The sequence below is a fragment of the Camellia sinensis genome, chromosome 2 (assembly GCF_055761805.1).
Source record: "Camellia sinensis isolate YWXY chromosome 2, ASM5576180v1, whole genome shotgun sequence".
NCBI lineage: Eukaryota > Viridiplantae > Streptophyta > Magnoliopsida > Ericales > Theaceae > Camellia > Camellia sinensis.
Window position 1 is genome coordinate 47,771,092 of NC_138962.1, and position 27,105 is coordinate 47,798,196.

Below are 27,105 nucleotides of genomic sequence, written 5' to 3' on the forward strand. Positions count from 1 at the left end.
GATCTGTAGAAAAATATACACAAAAATAAATTTAAGAGGGTGCAAGGTGAATCACTTTGGAGGCGAGACACTTGGATCACTTTGTGAGGTATTATCAAACGCTTGGATTGAGGTATTTTCGATTGTGTAATCAAGTAGTATTTCTTTGAAAAATTGTTTTTCAAAATAAATTATTTCTCCGCAAACTTTCACTTTTCACAGAGAAAGGCTTCGTGAGCTTCGTACTAACGATGAACAGTCATGGTTGAGATTAGGGCTGGGCATATGGTTATTCGACTAGCAAAAATCGCCCAACCTGAACCACCAGTGCCTAGTTGGGTGGTTTCGCATAATCGTTAGAGTCGGATGCGGGTTATGATTTTCCTGTTTTGCAGGTTGCGAGGAGGTCATGGGTTTTACCCGCACATGCACTCACCCACCCACATTTGTATACATTGTTTAACTTATACCTTTTTTGCAAAGTGAATGTGAGTTAATTAACTAATCCTGACCTGTGCTTATGGTCTGTTTCCTAATGGAAGTAAATTGGATAGATAGGTTGTAATTTATTTGGGATAAATCATTTGAAAAATAATGATATTATGATAAGAAATATGTGATTTTATGACCCAAAATAATATGTTAAAAATGGAGGAAAAATGCCCAAAATAATATTTAAAAATGGAAAAAAAATGGGAGATTTATTAGAAAATTCTTTTTTGAGTGTTTGTATCCCAATTAGTCCATAAGATATTCTTGTATTTCAATAAGTCCTATTATTTGAATATTTGATCTACCAAATCCTAATTCTCATTTTCAAAGTAGTTATGGACATTTCTACCCTTACAAATATTTTTTAAATAGTTAGCAATTTGGTAATATGAATATTCATATTTTACAGTGTGAATATTCACATTGACGTGTGAATATTGACACTAACAGTGTGAATATTCACATTGATATGTTAACATTCACATTGATGGTGAACACATTGATGGTGTGAATGTTCACATCGACGGTGGTGTAAACATTCACATCACGGAACATTCACACTGTAAATGTGAATATTATTAAGGGTATTTTGGTAACTACGTCACTCATAGGACTTATTGGAATATAAGAAAATAATGTCGACTAAATAGAACATAAGTAGGTCAAAAGGGATTTATGAAAAAGTGCCCAAAAAAAAAGTTCAAATAAAAAAATTTAAATGAAAAGCCGAATCCGCAAATCGTCTGCAACCGCTAGCATACTTGCGAACCCTATCCTCACAAACCATAATCCGCACTGTAGGCGGTTGCGGGTTCAATTTTTCCCAACCCGCAAACTGAACCGTCAACAATTGATCTACAAGCACCCCTAGTGGCGATGGTGATAGCAATGGCGATGGCGGAAGAGGAGGCGACGATGATGGCGTGAGAAGATTGGCAGTACTTAGGTCTATGAAGATTGATGAAGATCAGCAGCAACGGAAGGTGAAGAAAAGAAGAGAGAGAGAGAGAGATAGAGAGAGAGCGGTGAGTGATGGAGAAAGTGAGGAGAAGGCGACGGTGGGAGTGGTGTCAGAGGGATGACGGTGGTAGTGGTGGTAGGATCGGAGATGAAAGTGAAGAGAAAGCGAATAATGGTTTAGAGAGAGAGATGCAATGGAGTTTCTAACCCTAGGTAGGTATATATATAGTACGAGTATTTTGGTCATTTTACCTAAATTTATCCTTATGGACAAAGAAAATTAGTACTTGAACTTTTGGACAAAGAATATCCAATTTTAGATTTTGGCCAAAGCGCCCAATACTATATTTTCTTATTTTATCTAAAGCTTTATTTATCTACCAAATTACCACTCTTGGAATATGGTGAGAATTTTTAATAAGAATTTAATTAAAAATTAGTGTTTAGCATTAAAATATTACTCAAATTTCTCTTCAATATAAATTTAAAATGAAACAATTAAGTTATATGATTTAGATGGCTGTAAAAGTAGCATAATGCCGTTTGTCGTGTTTATTAACTCGTTTGGGATGATTTTTTTTTCTTCTTATTATTAAATAACCAAAACACCAAATTATGCCACTTTTTTTCATTATTATTATTTATATTCTTTCAATTTTTTTCATAAAAATAAGATAAATTAATTAACATAGTCAATTCCTAAACAAGTCCTCTAATTTTGTTTTTTATTTTTTAAAGAAAATGAAAGAGTAGAAAATAAAAGGGGAAGTTACCAATAAATCTCATATATAAAGTTCAAAACCCATCTAATCCCAAAACAAAATACTTATACCAATTAGTCCTATATATTTTTAATTGTTATCAATATATATATATATATATATATTAAATTTATAAATGCTGTTATATCCTACTACCGTCGGACTTCCGTCAAATGGTCACCAGAGACTTGCCGGAATATTCAACATCACTAAGAAGTTGTCGGAGTATCGTTGAAAGTTGACCAGAGTGTTATGAACGTCAATAAAAGTCGCGGGAATGTCTATAACGTTCACTAGACATTACTAACATCGTTGGAGACTCACTAGAATGTCCAGAATGTTGTAAAAAAAAAAGAATAAATAGTGAAATTAGAGCGAAAAAAAAATAAAATGTGCTAAATATTGATAAATTAAAAGGAAAAAAAATGTAACGACAAAAAATAGCAACAATGAAAAAAAAAACATATGTTATTTTTTAATTTTGTAGGGTTTAAGCAAATAATCTCCAATATTAATCAAATTGAAAAACAAGCTTTGAAACTGTAAAATGTTACAGTTTCAAAACAAAAATCTATTAAGCATTTATCCTTATTAATGAAATTGAAAAACATGTAATGAAACTGTAAAAATTTTACAGTACTAAAGAATGTTATGAAACTGTAAAATTTTATAGTTTTAAACCATGATTCAGTCTAGTACCAATTAAAATTGAAACTGTAAAATTTTACAATTTTCACCTTTTGTAACTAAAATTCGAAAATAACTCGTTTAAAACTTGAATTTTTTTTCATTAAAATAGAATAGAGAAGTGTATTGCAGAAAAAATGTAGAAAAATTAAGAGATCGAAGAAAAGAGATAGATAGAGAGAGGATTGTACTCCGACAATTATTTTCTGTTTAGATCTAGTCAGATCTGATGTAGATCTACATCAGATCTAAGTAAATCTACTCATCTTCTTTGTCAGAAACATATCTTCTTCACCGTTGGTAAGGGTGAAGTAAGGAGTCGACGGTCAGTGATTGCTGATGAATTCTATCGATGATAATTGTCGGTCGCTGGTGACTATATATCAGAAAGAGAAAGAGAATAAGCAAGATCTAGTTGCCCATTGACGATCGTTAAAAATCACAAAGAGTAAAAGAGACAGAAAAAAAAAATAAATAAATAAAGAAGAAGGGAAAAAAAAAGGTTGTAGAACTTTTGAATAAAAATAAAAGATTATAAGACTAAAATGTTACACGTTTTCCCAAAAAAGACTTCTTAATAATTTGTCCAAAATAAAATCGCTTGTTATGGGCCTTGTGGCTCAACCCAACCCAACCCAACCCAACCTAACCCAACCCAACAACTCCGTCGTTGTCTCATATTATTGTGCAACCCTAACTGTCAAGTTTGGCCCCTGCGACGAGCGACTGAGTAGAGGGTCTATACAGGAGGATGAAGGTACTTTGATCACAAATAAACTAAATGCCCTAATTTTTCTTCACATGAAACTCGATCGGACCCTTGCTTTTCCCACGTTGTAATTTTTTTCCCCTATCTCTTTGATTTGCAGTTCAATATAGCGAATCCAACCACTGGGTGCCAGAAAAAGCTCGAAATAGATGATGACCAGAAACTGTAAGAATTTATCTATATATTTTTTCTGTAACTTTTGACCCTATGTTTGGATGCTAAGAAAACGGTGTAGAACAATGAAAAATTGAGATTTTTTTGGAGTATTTATGTTTCTTGTTGGTTTGGTAACTGATTGGATGTATTTTACCTTTGGTTGGTGATTTTGGTTTTCTGAGTACCTGATTTACATTCCAGTTTCTCTCCTTTTTCTAGTATCTTCTCGGCACCCAAAAGAAGCATATGTTGTGATTTTTTTGAATCCCCCGCTTTCTACTTTTTACTGTGCGATGAAAAACGTAAGTAGGAAATAAAGGATATTGGATTCAACGTTTTGTTTGATTGCATATTATGTAAATAGTAGCAACCAATAATAATTTAGGGTTTTGATTTAAACATACATTTGATGTTTATAGAAGCTTGTTGTGTCATGTTGTTCTCTATAATTTAAATTGACTTGATTTTGAATTTATGATTTTGTCTCAATTTGGTTTAATATATTACTATTGTTAGTGTTTTTTGATGGAAAATGTACGCATAAACAACACATGTCATGCTTTTATAGACAAAATTATAAATCTGTTTAACTTGGTCAGTTAACCTCAATCAATTCAGTGACCATTTTTAAGCAAAAACCTTAACTGACATTATCAATTGGACCAAATTGACACAAATTTTAAAATTAAGGGTTAAAAAATAGCTAATTGAAATGACAGGGAAAACAGATAAAATGCAGGGATTAGGATTACTGATGCAATTGCCAAGTTGGTATTTTATCTGCTGTTGGCTTTTAACTGTTGATAACTATTTTATTCCGGATGCAGTGACCACTATAAGAGTGACTAATGATTTCTTAACTAAAATTTTAATGAACAGCCGTGCCTTCTTTGACAAGAGGATCTCACAGGAGGTCAGTGGTGATTCCCTTGGTGAGGTATGCTGCTGATAATCTTGTTTCATATGCTTGGAAAATTTTATTGTTAGCTATTTGTTTATGATGAAAACAAGGATTTTTATTTTTATTTTTATTTTATTTGTTTACAGGAGTTTAAGGGTTATGTTTTTAAGATCATGGGTGGCTGTGACAAGCAAGGATTCCCCATGAAACAGGGAGTGCTGACTCCTGGTCGTGTTCGTCTCTTGCTTCATAGAGGTCAGTAAATTGGCGCATTTATTTTATGCAAAAGTGAACTTGCCAAATTCATTGAGATAGCATCTAGACACAACATTGGTTTTTTGTATTTTGTTTTATTATATTTAGTAAACTAGTAATTGTAATTAGTGATTACTGATTACACATTTGGTATCATTTTTTTAGTAAATTTTTTTACCATTATTTGGGTTGGGAATTCAATTTTGTGGAGTATCTTTGCATTTTTTTGTTATTTTTTTTTCAGTCTTAACATAAGTAATGACTGCATTCTTGCGGTAATGCTGCTGGATTTCTGCCTAAGTGCATTAATTGGAATTTTATGTTTTTTTGTCGTGGTGGCTTTGTTCCACCTTAACCTTTTTGCAGTGTGGGGCTTCTAGCCTTTTTTCTACTTGAGTTTCTTTAAGCTAAGCTTATATTAAAATGTTGCAGTTGCTGTATCAAGTTGTCTTTGTTTCATGTTTATACAACAGGCACTCCGTGCTTTCGTGGTCATGGAAGGCGCAAGGGAGAGAGAAGGAGGAAGTCTGTTCGTGGGTGCATTGTCAGCCAAGACCTCTCTGTTCTGAACTTGGTTATTGTGAAGAAGGGTGAGAGTGATCTACCTGGATTGACTGATATTGAGAAACCCAGGATGAGAGGTCCAAAGAGGGCATCAAAGATTCGGAAGCTGTTCAACCTCTCCAAGGAGGACGATGTCCGGAAATATGTCAACACTTACCGCCGAACCTTTACTACAAAATCAGGTAAGAGTTGCTTGTTTCCTGCCTTTCTCATTTTTAAATTACTTTTCACCATGTGAGGTCAAGTCGTTTGGTTGTTGCTGCATCATAAAAATGCAATTTCATCTACTAATAGGTTACTTATACAACTAAATAGATAAAATAAATTGGTGAAGCTGCCTTTAATTTTTTGGCCCATTCACATTTATCTGGTTTCTCACCTATCAGATAATAGCTTAAGCACATTTATATCGGTGCTTTCTTTGTGTGTGTTATTTTCTAAATTTGGATTTATTGTCATGGCATGTAGGATAGCATATAAAAATGTCTACATGGTCATTATTGACAAAGACCTGCTGGTGAGTAGTCAGGCATTTGATTCGAAAAATAGTTATCATGATGATACAAAAACAAAAGTTGGGTGGGAGTGATTTCAAGCTGTTATTATGTCAGTAATTGTGCTGCTTCATGAAAAATATTTGGAGTTGTGTATTACAAAAATTAAAAATTTATTTTATTAAGATTATTGTAGAGCTATATTTTTATATGACATTATTTGTGTGTTTGGAGGGCAGGAAAGAAGTGCAGCAAGGCTCCAAAGATACAGCGACTGGTAACTCCACTGACTCTGCAGAGGAAGCGAGCTAGGATTGCAGAGAAGAAGAAGAGAATTGCAAAGGCCAAGGAAGAGGCAGCCGAGTACCACAAACTCCTCGCCACCAGGTTGAAGGAGCAGCGTGAGCGACGCAGTGAGAGCCTGGCAAAGAGGAGATCCAAGCTTTCTGCTGCATCCAAGCCATCAGTCGCTGCATAAACAGGTTTTAGGGTTCGAAGTGAAATGATCATGCACTCGCTTCATTTTTGGTAGTTTATCAATAACTGCCTGAGTTTTGGTAGTTCAGAGATATGGTTTTTTGTTTTAGATGCTGAGAGAAGTTTTTGATTTGGGTATTTGTTGTTTTGGTTTCTTAATTTGCTATGGGAATAAGTTTTAGGTTTGGCAAGATGATATCTGATGAGTAATAATACACCACAAAGGTTGGACATGTGGTTTTTGCTTTAAGTTTGGAGCCCTAGCTTGATGAAGTTTTGTATAATTTTTCAGGGCTGGTCTGGCAACTTCAGAAAAAGTCAAAAAATTAAAAAGTTATCACTATTTACTAAAAAAAAATATTAAAAAATTAATATACAAATATTAATACAAATCAAAAAGTTGGCCCAAATGATGGACTGATGTGATGAGTTCAGTCAGTGACGGATAAAAAAAAAAATTTTATAGTAGAATATTCACTGAATCTTAATAGTAAAGTTGGGCCCGTAGGGGCTCACCATGGGTCTCCGTTTTGATAATCTGAACAGTTGAATACGTAGAACTCATCTAATATTATATGCCTGTAAAAAATTACGTCTATCGGATATTGCTAATTACATGATCAAATCAGTTTTGTTACAATTAACAAAAAAAAAATAACACGATCAGATAGTTATTAATATCTAATTAACGTGATTTTTTACAAGCATATAGTACTCGACGAGTTCTACACATTCAACGGTTTCGATTAGAAAAATAAAACCCGTGGTGACCCCTTATGGGCCAAACAATACCATCAAATCAAAGCCTGAGAAGGAGATATGTTTGGTTTGAGTTTGAGAGATGTGTTTTAGAGATAAAAAGTACGAAAAGTTGTTTGGTTTGATTTTTTTGAAAAGATGTTTTGGAAAATTATTTTGAGAGAGAGTTTTGGAAAAAGTGATTGATTTGATGTGTGTAAGAGAGAGATTTGTTTGGAAAACTTGTTTGATTTACAAGTTTTGAGAAATTTTTTTGGGAAAATTTGTTTGGTTTGATTACTTTTAAAAACTTATTTGTAAAGAAAATTTCTCAAAAATTTTTCAGAAATACAAACCAAACGAACCCAATATTTTTTCATCTACTCACCAAGCCGGCTCCTCTGTCCATCCGTACGGCTATTTACCCTATCTTCTCCTATACATTTATTTATACAATTTTTTAATACATATTTTTTCATAAAATGTCAAAAAATTAATCTAAATATTCATAATTTTTGCTCAACCTTTTAGTTTAAAAAGATAAAAAATAACTTATTTAAGACAGCCCAAACAACTCCACTGTTTTTTGATCTCATTGGACTGGAGAATTTATCTATGCATGCTTTCTTTTTTGGGGAGCAAGAAGGAAATTTAATATTATCCACTCCTCTTTGAAAAGGAAAAAAAAGTGAGAGAAAAGGCAGAAACTAAAAAGGCAAGACAGAATTGAAGGCAAAAGAACAGAGAAGTAATTTTTACGGACAATCAAACAGAAAAAGTATATATATATATATATATATATATATATATATATATATATATATATTTTTATATAAAAAAAAACGTTTATTTATTTTCTTTTCATTTTTTAAGAGCTAACAATACTATTTTGATTCAGTGGGGTGAAAAATGTATGATTTCATAGATTTATTAATAGTTAAGGTGATTTTGGTATAATTAATTTTAAAAAGATTAAATTACATTATTCTCCTTTTAGGTTGGAGAAAATATTGAGTCTAAGAGTCTGGTAGATTATAGTGGATATATAATCTTCTTACAGTAATGTTATGTAACTCGAATTGCCTTTCCCCGAATCCCCCCAAAATCAAAACGACGCCGTTTCGTCGTTTTGATATATATATATATATATATATTTTAAGAAGAAGAAAATCAAAAAAAGAAGAAGGAAGAAGAAGAAAAAGAAGAGAAGGAAGAAGAAGAAGAAGAAGAAGAAGAAAATCGGGCTGGGCATCAACCATCAACCATTTCAGATCCAAAATAAATAAATAAAATAAAATCAGGCTGGGCATCAACCATTCATCTTCATCATCAACCATTTCAGATCCCAAAAAAAAAAAAAAACCATTCATCTTCATCATCTACATCATCAACCATTTCAGATCCAAAAAAAAAAAAAAAAATTCGGGCTGGAGACGAAGGCGAAGGCCGAGATCGGCGACGACCTCACTCCATTCTCTCTTTCTCCCTCTCCCTCTTTCTCTCCCTCTCTGCGTTTTAGACATAAAGGAGGGAAGAAAAAAAAAGAAAAAATAAAAGGAAACTGTCCAAAACGACGTGATTTTTGGCAATCGGGGGATTCAGAGAAGAAAATTTCAGGGGAAAAATCATTTTCAGTAATGCTATGTAGCTCGAATCTGCCTTTCCCCAAATCCCCCCGAAATCAAAACGACGTCGTTTCGTCGTTTTTATTTATATTTATATTTTTTTTTCAGAAGAAGAAAATAAAAAAAAAAAGAAGTAAGAAGAAGAAAAAGAAGAAAATGAAGAAGAACAAGAAAAAGAAAAAGAAAATCGGGCTGGGCATCAACCATCAACCATTTCAGATCAAAAAAAAAAAAACCAAAAAACAAAATCGGGCTGGGCATCAACCATTCATCTTCATCATCAACATCATCAACCATTTCAGATAAAAAAAAAAAAAAAAAATTGGGCTAGAGGCGGAGGCGGAGGTGAAGGCGGCGGCAATCGGCGACAGCCTCGACCCTCGATTAGCGACGGCCTCGCTCCATTCTCTCTTTCTCTCTTTAGGGAAGGAAAAAAAAAGAAAACTGCCCAAAACGAGTCGGGGGATTCAGGGAAGAAAATTTCGGGAGGAAAATCATTTTTCATCTTATTAATAGAAAAGTTGGGGTGGAATTAACCTTTTAACTAAGGTTCTGTTTGTTTGAGTGAATTTTTTTTAATTGGTATAATCACATCAAATTTATAGTACTTTATTGTATTTTTTAAAAACTTCTTATCCCAAAAAAAAAAAAAAAATATCATCTTTTCCCCACACCAGGATTTTAAAAAATTATTTAACAGTATTCTAGACTATAAATTTAAATTTCATGAAAAAATTTACTATACACATTTCCTACTATATGCACTCTTAAATTATGTCATTTTTTTAAAAATTAAGATTAATTTTTTTTTAATTATGACTTTCTTTTAGTTTTGTATGTTGAAATTTTTAATTATACCTTATTATTTAGTTATGATTTTTTTTTTTATATTATAAAATTATACTATTATTTTCTTTACTCATAAAGGGGTGTTTACATACTATTTCCCAAATTTCACATAAACAAAGCAGTTTATCAATCACACTGTTGTTGGACGTATTATGGGGGAAAAATGAATGGCTGAGATTAAAGCAAGGTCCAGTCAACGTCAACCCGGCGTCAATATAACGACTTTCAGAGAAACATCTTCTTGCTTCGTTCCCAAGTAGTACGCAGCACATTCAATTCATCTCTCTGTCTCTCTCACTCTGTTTTACAAATTACACACACACACACACTCTTTCTCTCTCTCTCTCTCTCTCTCTCTCCAAGTCAGTGTTGTAAGTATGCAACCGCGCCGAGTACTGAAGCGACCATCGTCCTCCACTTCCACCGCCATCAAGGGGAAACCGTCCCAGAAATCCCCAGTTGTTGAAGAACACGCCGCCCTTGATCACGATCATCACCACCGTCGACCTCCTCGCAAAGGTAATCTCTCTCTCTCTCTCTTGTTATACACATGCATAATTTTTATGTAGTATGTGTTTTTTTTTTATATAATAATTTTCCTTTTTTTTGGTTTGGAATTCTGAGAATCGTTAGAAAGTTTATTGGAAAGCGAAAATTTGTGTGATTTATATAGTTTTAAAAGAATTCAAGGATTGAATCAATAGAGGATTTAAGCTTTAACTTAGTTTCTGACTGATTGATTCCTGAGAATGTAGAGTAAAATCAAATGATTAACAAGACCGAAGAAAGGAGGTTTCTTTTTCAAAAAATTCAAATCCAATGTAAACTATCATTTATGTATTTCCCTGCATTTTTCTCAGCTCCCAATGCCGCCCAAATCTAATTTCATTTGTTGATCAGAAAATTTTCAATCTCATTTCATTTCTATTGGGGGTACATATGTCAGTATTTGAAAAAAAATGCGAAAAAAAGGGAAATATAGAATTGAACCAATTGTGTACATGTAGTTTTATTTTGAGGCTTTGTGCCAATAGATATATTTGTCATTTTTTGAAGAAAATAATTCCAGTTGTGATAATTTGTGGGACTTACTACCTTTTTTGTATCAGAGGAAAAGGAGGATAAGGTAATTGATCCAAGAATGACGGACAAATCAGATAGGTTGGAACTTGAAAGTAGTGTCTTGCTTACCGATGCTGAAGAAAAGGGCAAGGCAAATGAAGGGATGAAAGAGCATTGGGAGATGGAAGGTAAAGAAGAAGAGGAAGCACGTGGTAAAGGGAGAATTGATGGAGAAGACATGACGGAAGCTGTAATAAAAGGAGAGGAGGAATTGAAGGAAGATATGTGCGAGGAGGATGTTGGAGATGAACATGGTGAGGAACTAGAAGGGTTCGAAGAAGAGCATCGTGATGTGGTCACAGAAAGGAGGAAACGGAAGGAGTTCGAGGTCTTTGTTGGTGGATTGGATCGAGATGTCACTGAGGATGATCTTAGGAATGTTTTCAGTCAGGTGGGTGAGATCACTGAAGTGAGGCTCTTAAAGAACCCAGTAACTAAGAAAAACAAGGGCTTTGCTTTCCTAAGATTCGCTACTGTTGAGCAGGCAAAGCGTGCTGTCAATGAACTAAAACATCCAGTGGTATCAATCTAATCCCTATTGTTAATTTCTTTGTATTTATAATTCTTCAAAAGGAAAGAAAGTGGCCTGAATTTTCTATTTATTCATTATCATTGTGTACTTGTCTAGTTATGCCAAGCCACATACAATTTTCCTATGGATGAGAAGTTTTGTTTATTTATAAGCTCTTGAGCTGCACACATAACCTTTTTGATTCTCAAAATCACTCTAAATGTGTATTTGAATTTAAGAATATAGCAGGGATTGCAACTTATAAGCAAGAAAGATGTATATGAATATGCAAATATGATTTAGGTTAGTTTATCAAAATACCATTTGGCTGACTAATATGTGGTGTTGCCTTGGCTCTGAAGTCTTTAGTTAACTCAATTTTGAAGTTAAACTTCCTGAATTTCATTTCTTGTTAGGCATCACCTGTTTCATTTTCCTTTTCTCTTGATTTCATAAATTGTTTCAGCCTGTGTGTGCATCTTCTATTCTCATGTTATAAAGATGATATAATTCCAAACAGCATTTATAATTATCCACGGTCATCTAAACACCATAGGCCATATGCTACCTTTTCTTCATTTCATTATGTGTTGATAGAGAGGGTACTATAGTATCTTGCCACAAGATGATTGCATATACATTGACACATTGTGGACACATACACAACTGAAAAAATGATATGTTCAATAATGGAAACTGGCTGATGCTTCTCAGACGCTACTCTGTAAGAAAAGTTTTTCTTTTTTCTTTTTGGACAGGTAACTCTGTCTGAAAAGAATATATTGCACAGGGGAATAGAGAACGGAGGTTTTATATAATGTAGCATGAAAATGATGTTTTCTATTGTCAGGTTAATGGGAAACAGTGTGGTGTAGCTCCAAGTAAAGACAATGACACTTTATTTGTTGGTAACATTTGCAAGGATTGGACAAAGGAAACTGTAAGTCTTTTGAAACTCTATTGGCATTTTCTAGTTTCAATCAAGGTTTGCACTAAAGAAAAAAAGTTGTTGCACAAAACTATTTATGCCGGATCATGGTGATTTTGCTTTTATAGCTGAAGGAAAAGCTTGCCAATTACGGGGTTGAAAAGTTTGAGGAGTTGACATTGATTGATGATCTTAAAAATGAGGGTAGGAATCGGGGATTCGCTTTTCTGGGGTTCTCTTCCAGAGCAGATGCTGTGGAAGCTTGCAAGCGCTTGCAAAAGAGGGATGTTGAGTTTGGGACAGATCGAATGGCTAGGGTTGCTTTTGCAGATACTTTCACTGAACCTGATGAAGAAATCATGGCACAGGTATCTCCTTGTTTTGTAAATTTGTCTCCTATATGTGTAACGAACATGCGAGTTATTAATGACACAATATGGAGCCTCTTTCTTGTGTTCTTTTAGTTTTATGGTCATGTTGCACCACAGTGCTGCGAATCATGTGCAACAACTATATCCCTTTCAGATATGTGTAAGTAGTATTATAACCTCTTGCAGCTGTGCATAGGTTGTTTCTCTATTCTTTGCACAATTGTGTATTTCATGATCAAGTAGTGTAAGTATTAACAGTTGTTGCACTCATCATAATGAGAGAAACTTTAGAGTGGGAAATAGTGTAATGTGATTTTGCCAAAGGAACTTGATTGATAGGTGACTGATAGTATCTTCAAGGTTGGTAGTTGCAATTTCTTTTTTATTCCAGTTGACATATGGAAAAAATGCTAAATCTTTCCCTTCTGTACATGAAAACCAATTATATGTGCATATGCAGAAACCAATTATATCGCAAAACCTTGTTGCCTAAGGTTAAAATGACTGGCTTTGACTTCAGTTTCTTGGTTTAGAAGATTGAAGCTTTAACTGACTTGAAGAAGAAAAAGGCTGAAAGCTGTGCTAGTCTAAACCAAACTTTTGTGTGGTTTGGATTTAGTCAAGATTACTTGAGGTGCATAGATGAATGCTGTCCCACTTTTTAAAATGAACAGACAGCCATGCGTGAGTTATGAATGTGTGCATTTTCATATCTTTCATTGTCACTGTGGTGGCACCTAAACATTTGTTGTTATTAGTTATCTTGTTGAGTGCCTAGATTCGGGCTTAGTCAAGTATTACCTGGAGGTTGGTTGTCAGTTGATGGCTAATTGTTGCATAAAGATATGCGTAAAATTTTACTCTATATTGAAGAAATTCTTAATAATAATGTGTGATTAATTATGGATTGATATTAATTTTCTATTGGTGAAGAGAGTTGTAGCTAATAAAGCTAATAAAGCAAATAGTCAAGTGGAAAGAAGAATTGAAGTATTCTGTATTTCTGTGAGGTTGTATTAGAATCATCAATCAAGTTGTATTATACCATCAATGTCATTGAAGGGGTGAATTTTTACTGTTTTATCCATGACTTTGCTTTGGAATATACTTTACTTTTTTTTTAATCTTTCTTTCAGAGATGAAGCAAGAACTCCACTATGTAAGCTACAGTATCTAACTTCTTTTTTCTTTCTTGCATCAATTTATATCTGTAAATCTACAGTATAAATTTGTCAAATCTTGAGCTTGGACTTCTGAAGGTGATCTGAATTTTAGGCCATCAAAACAACAACTTTTGGACAAAATCTCGTGGAAGTGAACCTTTTAAATTCCCCCATATTTTGGGGTGTAAAAATTTATGTATTATTGATTGATGTTTATTGATATATTACAATGATTCATGATTCCTATATATAGAAGAGGGTGAGTGTGTAGTAGGTAAGGAGTAGGTGAAGTGGATGTGGTAGTGGTGTAGTGGGTTAGGTTTAGTGGAGTAGGTGAGGTGGTAGTGGTGTAGTGGGTTAGGTTTAGTGGAGTAGGTTTAAGTGGGTGAAGTAGGTGATAGGTTTTAACAGCCCCCCGCAAACTCAAGGGGGATAGGAACTAACCAACTTGAGTTTGGAGAGAGTTACAAAACAAGAAAATACATAAAAATAAAAGAGGATAGGTGACACTGTATGGTCGTGTCAGACCATTGGTGAAGACACTGGATGGTGGTGTCATAACGTTGTAGAGGACACGGTATGGGGGTGTCATAACGTTGTAGAGGACACTGTATGGGGGTGTCATAACGTTGTAGAGGACACTGTATGGTGGTGTCAAACCGATGTAGAAGACAGTTTATGGGGTCATGTCGGACCGTTGTAGCAGACAATGTTGTGACAGTTTACAGAGTCTTGCTGGACCCTTGTAGAAACTAACCGGAATCAATGTCGGGACAGTTTACAGAGTCTTGTCGGACCCATAAAGGAGCTAACCGGAATTAATGTCGGGACAGTTTACAGAGTCTTGTCGGACCCATAAAGGAGCTAACCGGAATCAATGTCGAGACAGTTTACAGAGTCTTGTCGGACCCATGAAGGAGCTAACCGGAATCAATGTCGGGACAGTTTACAGAGTCTTGTCGGACCCCTAAAAAGTCGCACCCTCAAAAGGTGTGCCCAATCTTTCAAAAGGCGTGCCCAATCCATAAAAAGACGTGCCATCAAAATGCGTGCCCAATCCATAAAAAGACGTGCCATCAAAAGTTGCGCCCTCAAAAGGCGTGCCCACTTCATCAAAAGTCGTGCCCGACAGAAAGCGTCGAGCCATCAAAAGGTGAGCCGGAGACGCGGCGAGGCACGTGAGCGACAGAGTGGCGTGTCGGCCGCGTCGTCAGTGTCGATATAAACCAATGCGGAGGCTGTGCTTGAGGCAGAAGCGAAGACAAAAAAAACCTGGGAAAAAAACTTCTGAAAAACTCTTCATTTTCTGAGAGAGATATTCGTTTTTCTGAGAGATTGCCTCTAAGAGCTGCAAATCTTGAAACACTCCCCTTCCGAACATTATCAGTCTGAAATTGCTATTTCGCTGAAACACTCAGCAACCCAAAAAACATGGCCTCTTCTTCCCGTTCAGCTACCCAGAATATGGCCTCTTCATCCCGTGGTCTACTCACTCTCTTTCCCGACCTCAACGAGTCAACAAGAGAGATAACTGGTGCGGAGGCCCGTGAACCTCAACCAAACACCTCTGGTTTTGCTCCGTTGAACTTTCCGATGCGGTCGGTGGAGCAAAGAATGGCAGTGCAGTCGGATGTGGAGGCCAATCAGTATACTCTGAAGTCATGTGTGGAAACCATGACTGCGGTCACAAACCTGTCGCACCGGCTGCAGAGCAGGACAAATGAGGTGCAACAGTTAAACTCCCAGCTGGCTCTGCTCCAACGCATGTATAAGGATGCGCGAGCAGAGATAAGTGTGCTAAAGACAGAAAACAAGGAGCTGAAGCGGAAGGCCACCGTGATGTTCCGATTTGGAGGTCCACCATATGCTGTAGTGGAGGAGCAGGGAGGAGGCAACTTGCTTGGTGGTCTAGGAAGCACGGAGGCAACACCGGCAAGGACCACCCAGGACGGAGGCAAGAAGAAAAGACCGGCGGCTGAGTAGAGAAGAAAAATCCCACTGTGGATGTGGTAGTTTTGTTTTTTGTTTGTGTGGGTTTTTTTTTTTTTTTTTTTTTTTTTTTTTTTTTTTTTTTTTTTTGATGTAAAAGTGTGATCGGGGTTGATCCCCTGATATGAATAAAATGACAAGGTTGTGGAATGTTGTTGGTGTTATTTTGTGGTGTTGTTTTGTTTAATAAGAAAAATAAAATAAAATAAAAGAAAATAATGGATAAAGAAAATAGAGAAAAATATTTGTGGATGGGTGATAAGAAAAACTGCAGTGATTTTTTTTTTTTTTTTTTTTTTTTTTTTTTTTTTTTTTTTTTTTTTGGTGGAATATAAAATAAATAATAATAAGAGAATGGAAAACGGGTGATGCTTACTAACAAGGGATAGGGAAAATATATTATAATAAAATATATATATATATATATTAAAATAAAAGAAAAGGGTGAAAGAACGTGGATGAAATAAATTAAGAGAAAGGAGAGATATGATTAAAGTGGGTTTGAAAGTGGGAAAAGATGAGAGAGAGGGAGATAGAGTGGGTGCATGATGATGATGTTGGGTCCATGGAGAGAGAGAGAGAGAGGGATGTCCAAGAAGCTTGTGCTTTTGACAGTTACACATTACCCAAGCTGTATGTGAAGATGCATGTTACTGTCTTACACTTCTGCAGGCTTGGTATTCTTTGTGGGGCACTTGCAACACGTGACATTGAAAATTGTATTCGAAAATGATGACATCTCCAACATGAAACATCTTGGAAGCAGCCCAGGCCTTGTAATCAATATTCCCAATGATGGTTCAACCAGCGGAGTCCCCAATCTTGTACACTGCTGCCATTGAAACCTTCAAGCCAGCAAACATGGCTACCAACAACAGAGCCACAGCTCTACACCCCACACCCAAATCCATGGCTAAGAGAGAGAGAGCAAATCGGGAAAAAAAAAAACAGCAGTGACGAGCAGAAAAGCAGCGCCAGAAACGCCAACGACGACGACGAGTAAGAGTACAACCACGGATATGTGAGAGGCGAGGTGAACGGCGATAGAGGCTAGACGATGATGCGGGTGCCGCCGCCGACATAGCGGAGGAGGGGTGTAAGAAAATGTTGAAGAAGTCAAGGTATGTGTAGAAAATAAGCGGAATAGGTTGAGGTCCGGCGGGCGGCCAAGGCGAGGTTGCCGCCCGCCGGTGAAGCGAGAAATACTAAGGTCTTAACCTTGCTCTGATACCATGTAAAAATTTATGTATTATTGATTGATGTTTATTGATATATTACAATGATTCATGATTCCTATATATAGAAGAGGGTGAGTGTGTAGTAGGTAAGGAGTAGGTGAAGTGGATGTGGTAGTGGTGTAGTGGGTTAGGTTTAGTGGAGTAGGTGAGGTGGTAGTGGTGTAGTGGGTTAGGTTTAGTGGAGTAGGTTTAAGTGGGTGAAGTAGGTGATAGGTTTTATTATGATGATTATTTGTTTATGATATGTGAATCCAACCCTATTTGCTAGGATTTACCTATTTAAATTTTTTTTTTTTATTATTATTTTTTAAAACTTTACTCAACTGGAAAATTTTCTTCATTGAAAAGAAGCATGTATTATTCCACATTCAGAAATGGGTTCATTTATAACCCCATATTTGTTCAACTAGGAATATTTTTGGTAAATCTTTTATTAAATGAGTTTGAATGAATAATGATTATGCTTAGCAATCTTAATGGGGAAATGTATGTTTTAAATCTTCAATTTAAGAAATTCATTACCTAAACAAGTCAGTACAAATACTTGAGCACTAATATTTTGAGTACTTAATTTTCAGTTGTATCATTCAGCCACAAAGTCTTTTAAATGCTTCTTGAAGTTAACACTACTTTAATAATATTTAAGCCATTTTTGTGAGGTTTGTGTCAACGACTAGTTTAGTTGTGGATTTTTGATACTTCATTGTGTTTCTTTTATTTATTATAAATGCATTTTGTTTCAATCTTACCATTGTCTTTCATTTTTTATTTTTTTTTTATGATGTACTTTATAAGGACCATGATATATGCAGACGATGCGTTACAATTTTACTGGTGGTGTTTCGAAACTTATATCTGCTAATATCAAGTAGCTTTCCTTTCTAACATTTAAATTCCGTTTTAGAATGGTTTGAACATTTTTTGCTTTACGTTCTTTTTCAGGTTAGGAAGGTATTTATTGATTGTTTGCCTTCTATCTGGGAAGAGGATTCTGTCAAGGAGCATTTCAAAAAGTTTGGGAGGATTGAAAAGGTTGAACTTGCCCGGAATATGCCAGCTGCAAAAAGAACAGATTTTGGTTTTATAACATTTGAGACACATGATGCTGCAGTAGCTTGTGTTGATGGCATAAATAGTGCTGAGCTTGGTCATGGAGATAAGAAGGTATTTTCTTGTTTGCAGTGCTATGCTTACTAATTTGATGGTTTAAGGATTTTAAAAGACTGTATGGCTTTTCTAAATTTGTATAGTGAAAAATTGTGTTTAAATCATAAAATACAAATGAGTTAATGGGTTAGGAAGTCATGAAAAGGAATAAATATTCGGAAAAGAAATAACAATTTGCTGAAGGGTGTGGATTTAGCGATCTCCAAAATATAACACTACCTGGAAACATGTACACCTTGATGGACATAGTTCAAGATGTCAATATAAGATATCATGGATAAAGAGAGAAAGTATCTTGAAATATCGATATTCACAAATATTGCCAGTATGTAACGTCTCAATTTGATTCCTGCATTGTTTGTAGGTGAAGGTTAGGGCTAGGTTAACAAGGCCACGTCAGAGAGGAAAGTCTGCTAGACATCCTCCAGGAGGTTATCCTGTTGGAAATGGCGACCGTCGAGATATCAAGGCTTCTTGGGGATCTAGTATATCCAGCATGGACAATTGGAAGATTACGAGCCATAGTGGAAGAAGTATAAATCACAATGCATATGATGGAATTCTAAAACAATCACTTGGTAATAGGAATAGACACCCAATTGTCGATGTGGTTCCTAAAACAGTGGGGAGGAGAAGACAGTTTGCTTCCTCGGATAGATCGTTCAGTAAAAAATCTCCTGGTATGTGAATCCTGATTATATTGACAGCAACTATGTAGTTTTCCTTGGATTCTTCCTCATCATATGCTTTTTGGTTTGTTTTGGACATTTCAGTTTATGGAACGACCATACACCGAGATTACATTAATGAAGGGGATGAATTTTCTGGGCCATCTGATTTTGCTAGAGCTCCTGTCAGGAGGCAGTCTGATAAAGATATGTACTCTTCACGTGGATCTGGGTCCTTGGAAAGTTCTCGAAGGAATATCTCTCGTAGAATTCCTTTGTATGATGATGATGATGATGGCTATGAGAGATATATGGAACAATCCTCAAGCTATCGTGATAGTTACAGCCGTGATTACCGTTCTATTTCGGGCTCCAAACGTCCCTATTCTCTCATTGTCAGTTATCTTTTCTTGCTTTTGTGTATGTTGTTTGCTAAAATTGTTGCTGTTTCTGTACTGATAAAATTCTTACCTGATTACTTATAGGAGGAAGCTCACCCACGTTCTGGTGAATCTTCAATTAGGCAGGCAGGAGCTCGTTTTGATTATGGGGGTAGCAGTTTTCACTCGTCATATAGTGCCAATTCTTATGGAAGTGCCTCAACAAGGTCTGTCTGTTGCTTAGACATCATTTTTTTTTTTTGGGTTTTTGTCATTTTTCTGATTGTTGCAGCTATGTGTTAGGTTGAGGCATGGCTCTCGTTCAGGGTATGATGGAGGGAATCGGCATTCTACAAGGCATTCTCATGGACAGTTTGATACAGATGCATCAAGTATGGGGTACAGAAGAGGTGTGCTTTTTTCTTGAAAAATTCTATACAAATACTCTTGCTAAAAATCTCTCTAAAATTACAAGAGGCCAAATGTGATTGGTTGTCAAAAAAACAATGATATTTGGACATCCAATGATGTCTGGAAGTAAGAATAGTGAATGTAGCATTGCTCTCTTTTCTCCTTTCTTGTTTTCTTATCTTTTTCTCGCAGCTAATTGGGTGCTTCAATGTTGCTCCATTAATTCTTGCAGAGAAGAAGAGCAGAGGAGATGCAGAAGTGCTTTACTGCACCTATGACAGGGATTATGTGACTGATGATTACATACCTTCTCGATCAGAAGTGTGTTCCTTGTCCATATGTTCTTCAATTTTTATTTTATTTTTCATGTCAAGGTCTTGCTTTGGGAATTTCCTCATTTTGTTGCTGTTTCCTTGCTCAGATGGATGTAGGCTCATACTCTCCTGTCTACGTAAGCAGTCGCACGAATGATGGATACTTAAGAAGCAGACGTTCTGGCTCGTATTATTAAGGTGAGCTTGCTTAGTGCTCACTCGCAAAAATCGTCTCGAAATGTGAATTATAAAGTACATTTTAGAATTATAAGCAGCAGCTCTATCAAGAGAGAGAACTCTGTTGCAGAATTTGACAATGGAGCTTAACTTGCCCTGTAGTATTACCATTAATGACTTCTGGATTGTAAAATTAGGCCTGATTACTTGAACATATTCAGACATAAGTTTGTTGGTCAAAGTATTTCAGCAATGATAATTTTTTTGAAGGAAACAAAGAAATACATTCTTGGCAGTCTGTTAATAACTTGAGAGGGTGTGTTTTTAGGCTGCTTGTGTACGAAACGCTGCTGCTATGGATAGTTCTTTCTGGCCTTTATCTTCTTAGGGAAACAACTCATATTTCGTACACATTCTTAAGCTTCTTGTCATGCTTTTCTTGAATAACGGTAAAATATTTTAGATTCACACTGGTATAAAGTTATAAACTTGAAGTGGGGTGGATCTAATGGACATAGAAACATGAAATATGCATAGAAATTCTTCCTAGCCCAATTGATAACCACTCTACCACTGAACTTTGTATCTTCCCTTGAAACTCCTTTATTTCTTGGAAGAGCAAAAAGCAGGACCTTTATTTTACAATACTTGAGAAGGTTCAAATCCAATACAGAGGCAGAACACTGGGCTATGTCTGCAGCCGCTAGTGAAGTGGTTTGGTTACGCAGGTTTCTATCTGATCTTGGGTAAGTGTATGTACTTGTAGGGATTTCTACATTTTACGTGCATGGATTGGGGGAATTGAGCTCTTTCTTTTTGTAGACCAGTTGTTTAGCTTTTTTTGAGGCTGGGGTGTGGGAAAATTCTTGGATGGGATATATAAATGGTAAACTTTGGGGATGAATTGAAGTTTGCTTTTACATCGACAAGAGATGCTCTTGGGAACTTGTCTTGTGATTGCCGAGATTGAAAGCTAGTACTTCTTGACACATTTGCCCAGTGCTATTGCAAAACGCTAGGTTTTTAACTAAATTTAAAATAAAAACGTACTTGGATATACTTGACATGTTCGGCGCTTTTGCAACTGTTTCAGCACATGTAGTGTTTGATATACTGGTAAGTTTTCTCTGCTTATGATGCTTGTCCAACTCTTGATACCAGATTCCATTAGAATTTGGACTCGAGGCCTTGAGATTATTCATGAAAAATACTAGAACACCTCAAAACCCTAGGTATAATTGAATGATTCTGGAAGAGCAAGAAGATGGACAAAAGATGTAAACGATTGGACGTTTAGATGAAATTTTGATGGATTAGGAAGCAACAAAATGACACAAATCTTGGAGGGTTGTAACTGATGAAGTTATCAAGACGAATGAACAACCAACCTCCTTACCAGTCTACAGAACAACCAGCTAAATTTTCCAATGATACTTCCAAAGATTTTGACAATATAAATTTTGAAATACCCCGAAAGGCCAACACTGGCTTTTAAACAAGACAGCACACTCCACGTATAAAAATTTAGCAAATTGTGGCAACCTTATCTTATAGCTGTTTTATTTAGAGAAACTAAATTACAGAAAGGAACAAAAATGTTATGGACCCAAGTCCTAATTATTTTCAACATCAACAACAGTAGCTGCTTAAATTCGTCTTGTATGGTAGAATGTTATCCTTGTTGCCTCCAGCAGGTGCAGAAAGAAAGCATTTGAGGAGTTGTACAATACAACCATGAACGAGGTCCTTCTTTAACCTTTTACAGCAGAAGTGGTTAGCTTCCCATCAAGAAATACCTCAAAAAGGCGAAACCTTTCAGGTTCTCTGAGTTGTGACATGTCTGATCAGTAACTCGCCTTTAGGATTGGCAGAGAGGGTGCAACTCGAAGTTGCTCTCCATTGAGCAGCTTTGGCGCTGCCAGAGTAAACCTACTTTTTTGGAGATTAGTCACCAGAGTAACTGGTAAAAACGAAGGTTTTTTATTGACCATCACTTGGCAACACAATTTAACTTGAACATGTGTATAGCCAAAATTGCTTTCACAGAATATTCATAATAGCAAGAATTCAAAACTGTATGCTCACCAGGCAAATTTTGAAATCTATGGAGTGGAAAATCAGAGAATTCTGGCTGCTACCAGTCCAGCTGCCAAAGCAGCACCGAATAAAGCATGCAATCTCACACAGTAATACTTCGCCATAAAAATCTTCATTTTGTCCTATAAGAATGAAGTCTCAACACCACAATAGAGAACTAATCCGATTCAGCTATAAAAAGAGTAACAACTAGGGTTCATAACCATCCAATCTGTAATTGTACGGTAAAAATTGAAGCTTAAAATGTTACTACTCACCTTGTGGTTCTGCTCAACGTAGTTGACAACTAGTTTTCCAACGGGCAAGGTTAGGGCACAGAGAAACTGAAACAAAGCTATGATTAGATTTAGAATCGCGGGACAGGTAAGTACGATGCACTCCAAATGGCACTAAAGATCATGTGACACCTAAATTAAGCATTGTTGGCATTAAAGAACGCTCTAAAATCAATGAACTTACAATGCAAGTAAGAGGAAGGGCTCTGCAAAGACCAAGAACAAGCAAAAGCGAGTAAAGTGAGAATATAGCCACTTTCACCACCTTGGACCCTGTTTCCGTGCCAAGCCTAACCTGAACAAAGATATCAAACCCAAAATAAATAAATAAATAAATACACGTGAATCGATTGTTCAATTTTTCTTGAATTTTGAAGTTCTAATGTTAGGGTACTTACCAGAGGGGACATTTTTCCGACAACTCTATCTCCGTTTACCTGAGTTGCACATCATTCATGTTACCTGATACAGGGATACCCTGAATAGGGAGATGTGGAAATATCGAGGGGATAGAAAACAAGAGAAGAAAATTTTACCTGATGGAAGTGACTACAAAAGAGGATTAGAGTTGTTGTGAAGCCAACTAGGAGTGATGCAGAAACGATTGTGCCAGTTATGGGAAGTTCACTGCATTAATCACCCGAAATCAATACTCATATAAGGCATGTGAAGTGAAATCCAAGATTATCAAGAAATCAATGTTAGCTACGACCTTGTGCTGCTCTGTAGCAAGTAAAAAGCAGTCGTAGCAAATGGGCCGAACGCTGCAAAGCTCAGAGGCTCTCCAAATCCTTGATAACTTAATCGAAATGGCGGGCACTGGAATGAACACAGTTTCAAATAGGTGAATTTTTTTTTTTGATATGCCAAATAGGTGAAATGACTGCTGTGCCCCCTCGTAAAGCAGTTGTTGCACAAATGACCATTTCAAAAGCTTGATGTCGGATTTCTCTCAAATTTACTAGTATGCTAATGGAACCACTAAATTCCGCACATAAAATACAATGGTGAGGGTGTACCAATAGGAGAGCTTTTACTTGTGTCAAGCAAGGAAAGAATTAAACTAGTAATTTCTAGGGCTTGTTTGGTAACGTTAGATTTACAGTTTTTTGTTTATATATGACCAATACGAATTTTTAGTACCTGATATATGTAACCACAAGTAATAGCACAAACCAGTAATAATATTGAACGCAAATTCCTGGCCTCTACAGATACCCAAGTGAGTCCCATGAAACCAAGAGCAAGAAACAAGTATGCGGCAAGTAGAGTTCCTGTACGGCTTTAAAAAATGCCAAACATGGCACAGTTAGTCGAATGATAATTTTGTAAATCAAAACAAAGCATAACAAGAAGGATAGCCCAAACATAGAAAAATGAAAACTTGCTGGGAGCCGTACTTGCCAACTATATTTACAACTGACTCTTTCTTAGTCTTATCTGCTCCCGTATCAAAATCATAAACGTCGTTGCTGCCCATTATACACAGAAAACAGAGGAGTGAAAGATAGTTCTGCTATGAAGATGTTTACAGCTGTCTTGCGCATTTTTGAGTCATATTAAACTGAATTCCATAAACCGTCAAGGCATGTTAGGATCGCACCTTAAATTTAGCCAAGTAATTATAAGAACCGAGGAAGCCAATAACACAAAATAACGTCTAGCAGAGTACAGGCCGGTCTGCAAATAAGCAGCTGCACTTCCAACCTGTTTTTGTAGAAGCCGAATTCTAGAAATTTCAAATTGACTGAGCTATTTGGCAAAAAATAACCCAATAACAGAAAATACTGAATTTAAAAAAGAAAAACAAAACTAGTTAATCAAAATTTTAATTGATGACTTTGAAGAATTCTCAAAAGATCGAAGAGTTAAAAAGCAACTCACAGTGAGAGGAACCAAGGCAACAGAGTAAATTGGTAATTTGATTGCTCTCCATATCAAGATTGCTCTAGAAATGTCCTCTTCCTTTTCCTCTTCATAAGTAGTATTCTTGGAGGAAATGCACTGACATCTATGCCGCCAATTGAGTCGTCTTGTAGAAGACCTATTGAGATATCTTTGTGTGACGGGGCAACTTGGTGATATTTTGACAGCATATGAAAAAGGGGCTCTACGATAAGGCCTAAGAAACATATGGAATTTGTTCGGAGAAGTCAGATTAAAATTTTAATGATTTCCAAGAATAACAATCACTATGCAAAACAAAAATCATTTGCATATATAACCTAAGGCTTGTCTAGTTTTGTATGGATTCCAAGAAGCATTCTCTATATTCAAAGCTTAACTACCTAAGGGACAACAAAAATAGATAAATAACTTATAACTTTTTCTTGTTTCCAAAATCGAAAATTCAAATCCAACTGTCCAAGTTCAAAAAGTTGTGAGCGGGACTTGCCTTGCAGCGTTATGCTTATTTGAGGGGTACTTTTGATCAGATCCAAGGATTATTGGGTTACAGAATGTGGCTGCCATTGGTAGCTGTCTGAATGCATACTACCTATGAGGGAGGTAAAGCAAATGCTTAGTCCTTCAAAATATCATTTACTATGAATACCCAACAACAGCAAACCAACTCTGGACTATAATTATCAACAGTGCATAAAATAATGGGGGAAAAATATATATTAAAGAACCCCTAAAAATGTGTTCACACCAAGAGAATGGTAGGAAAAATTTCAAGAAAATATTCATTCCATCCAAATGTACGAGGAAACTAATTAAGTAGGACAAAGAAAATCTTACATTTCTTAATAAATATAGGAATGCAGTAATCATGTGCCTGTGGATAGGGCCCAAACGAGTGAAGGCTAATTCTGGTGTGTTTGAGATGGACATGGACTCATTCAAATTAGTCGAGCTTAAAGAATTGAGCTCGAGATCGTCTAATTTGTATAATAAAGTTGACTCAAGTTGAGTTTGAATTTCTCTAATACTTAACGAGTTTAGCAAACAAGTTGAGCTTAAACAACTTGATTTGTTTGTAACCCCTACATGTGGAGAAACATCCAAAATTATTAATCTCCACAAATCTATCAAAATGAAAAATTATTTGGTATTCTAAGATTCCACGTGTCACGAATAGGTCATCGTCTGATTTCTAAATGCTAAACCATAGGCAGAACTCAATGTGGAGCTGATGCTAAACAAGATCTTCAAATGAGTCAAGAAAGACAAATATTGCATAACTTGTAGTATTTGTTTTCATTTGTGCTATGAATTTCGTATTCTCTGCTGATTCAATTTGATTCAGAAGTAACACAGTACTACCTGAATCAGAATCAATCAAATGTCTTTGTGTTTCATTGGACATTCAAGAATCTCAGTTCAATGATGTAAACAGATTTCTAAAACTATGTATACAGACAAACATGAGAACATTGCAAGAGATACATAACAGTGATGCTGTATGTGTATATATTTCAATGAAGTTGATGAATGATACCTGGAATACCGTTGCTCTCTCTCTGTGGATAGATGAATGGATAAAGCGGTAAGAAATGGCTCAAGCTAGTCTTATCCAGTACGTTTAAACTTCCAATCAAATATTGACATGTAGGCATACATTGGATAGTGATGTTTGGATTTTACTATGATGTCCCAATTAGTAGTTTTGAGAGAATTTTCATACTGAAAATGTTTTTCTCACTGTTAAATTTAGTTTCAATCTCAATTATATTACAGATTCGTTGTTAATTTGTTTATTAATCAATTAATTATGATTCAATTCTTGCCATGTCAATGTGATAAATCTTTGAGTTATTTACATAAAACCCCCATAAACTATTAAAGGGTATTACTTTGACTTTATTAAATTATAAATAAGTACAAATGAATTTTTTAAACTATTGAAAAATATCACTTTGCCTCCTCAATTATAAAAATATACAAACAGACCCTTTAAATTATAAAAACATACCAATGGAACCGCATAATGAAAAGAGTCAAAGTGAAATACGTTAATAGTTTAAGGGGTTCATTTGTATACTTTTATAATTTTAGGGTAAAGTGATACTTCTTAACAATTTAAGAATATATTTATATGCTTTTATAGTTTAAAAAATTAAAATAATACTTTTCAATAATTTAAAGAATCCTATCTAAATAACTCATAATCTTTTCATGCAAATGAAAGTTTTGAGTGAAAGCTTTCATTTGAGAAATTTTGAGTGAAAAGTAGGAATTTTTGTCGTGGAGTTATGAAACAGACTATTTTAAGAAAACTTTTAGTTACGGTTTTGTACGATTAGGGGGGCACAATTTGCCCTAAATTTATTTAGTTTGTACAACTTTATTAAAACTTTTGTTTGACATTAGTTAATATAGTTAATTTTTTTGTGTTAAAATTTTTTTAGCTTGACTTTTTTTGTTTCGTTTGGTTTGAATTTTTTAATTTTTTTTTATTTTTGTGAGAGAAAAAATGTAATGATTATAGATTGAAGGTAATATTTTATCTTATTAACTTATTTAATCTATTTTGTCATTTTGTACTTTTTTAGCCCCCAAATAATAGCCAAACCAGGGCTTAACTTAGGCCTACTAAGTGTGGTATTAATTTCTTAATATTTTGTGATATTGTCTATGATATAG

At 35.4% G+C, this 27,105-nt stretch overlaps 3 protein-coding genes across 9 annotated transcripts; 2 read left to right on the forward strand and 1 right to left on the reverse strand.

The window, feature by feature from the left end:
- Positions 1-3,493: 3,493 nt before the first annotated feature.
- LOC114266783 (small ribosomal subunit protein eS6) lies at positions 3,494-6,745 on the forward strand. Its single transcript, XM_028207710.2, has 6 exons — positions 3,494-3,636; positions 3,749-3,813; positions 4,684-4,741; positions 4,852-4,960; positions 5,434-5,706; positions 6,258-6,745. The coding sequence occupies exons 1-6, from the start codon at positions 3,631-3,633 to the stop codon at positions 6,494-6,496; spliced, it is 750 nt and encodes a 249-aa protein (XP_028063511.2). The 5' UTR covers positions 3,494-3,630; the 3' UTR covers positions 6,497-6,745.
- Positions 6,746-9,850: 3,105 nt separating this feature from the next.
- LOC114266781 (uncharacterized) lies at positions 9,851-20,428 on the forward strand. Its single transcript, XM_028207701.2, has 11 exons — positions 9,851-10,226; positions 10,817-11,349; positions 12,191-12,280; positions 12,397-12,636; positions 17,972-18,193; positions 18,561-18,876; positions 18,970-19,259; positions 19,350-19,471; positions 19,548-19,654; positions 19,888-19,976; positions 20,077-20,428. Exons 1-11 carry the CDS (start codon positions 10,085-10,087, stop codon positions 20,164-20,166), a joined length of 2,241 nt encoding a protein of 746 aa, XP_028063502.2. The 5' UTR covers positions 9,851-10,084; the 3' UTR covers positions 20,167-20,428.
- Positions 20,429-21,669: 1,241 nt separating this feature from the next.
- ABC4 (UbiA prenyltransferase family protein) lies at positions 21,670-26,020 on the reverse strand. 7 transcript variants are annotated; one of them, XM_028207707.2, is made up of 13 exons: positions 25,961-26,019; positions 24,914-25,015; positions 24,403-24,640; positions 24,122-24,225; positions 23,919-23,990; positions 23,662-23,800; positions 23,231-23,337; positions 23,055-23,145; positions 22,917-22,955; positions 22,703-22,813; positions 22,501-22,566; positions 22,232-22,365; positions 21,670-22,078 (listed from the first exon to the last, which is right to left on the reverse strand). In XM_028207707.2, the coding sequence occupies exons 2-12, from the start codon at positions 24,988-24,990 to the stop codon at positions 22,264-22,266; spliced, it is 1,146 nt and encodes a 381-aa protein (XP_028063508.2). In that variant the 5' UTR covers positions 24,991-25,015; positions 25,961-26,019; the 3' UTR covers positions 21,670-22,078; positions 22,232-22,263. The 7 variants fall into 7 exon arrangements, with proteins under 7 accessions (XP_028063508.2, XP_028063505.2, XP_028063507.2 ...); XM_028207704.2 differs by having other exon boundaries at positions 21,670-22,075; positions 25,961-26,018; XM_028207706.2 differs by having other exon boundaries at positions 21,670-22,106; positions 25,961-26,018.
- Positions 26,021-27,105: the final 1,085 nt, after the last annotated feature.

Excerpts from the sequence above, each read along its gene's own strand:
- ABC4 (XM_028207707.2), bottom strand. The coding sequence starts at position 24,990 with ATGGCAGCCACATTCTGTAACCCAATAATCCTTGGATCTGATCAAAAG. Across the intron at positions 22,956-23,054 it reads TTTGTAGTCACTTCCATCAG|GTAAACGGAGATAGAGTTGT; the intron begins GTAAAATTTTCT and ends TGTGCAACTCAG. Across the intron at positions 22,366-22,500 it reads ACGTTGAGCAGAACCACAAG|GACAAAATGAAGATTTTTAT; the intron begins GTGAGTAGTAAC and ends TCATTCTTATAG.
- LOC114266783 (XM_028207710.2), top strand. Across the intron at positions 4,742-4,851 it reads GTGGTGATTCCCTTGGTGAG|GAGTTTAAGGGTTATGTTTT; the intron begins GTATGCTGCTGA and ends ATTTGTTTACAG. Across the intron at positions 4,961-5,433 it reads TCGTCTCTTGCTTCATAGAG|GCACTCCGTGCTTTCGTGGT; the intron begins GTCAGTAAATTG and ends TTTATACAACAG.
- LOC114266781 (XM_028207701.2), top strand. The coding sequence starts at position 10,085 with ATGCAACCGCGCCGAGTACTGAAGCGACCATCGTCCTCCACTTCCACC. Across the intron at positions 18,877-18,969 it reads GTTCAGTAAAAAATCTCCTG|TTTATGGAACGACCATACAC; the intron begins GTATGTGAATCC and ends TGGACATTTCAG. Across the intron at positions 19,472-19,547 it reads TATGGAAGTGCCTCAACAAG|GTTGAGGCATGGCTCTCGTT; the intron begins GTCTGTCTGTTG and ends GCTATGTGTTAG.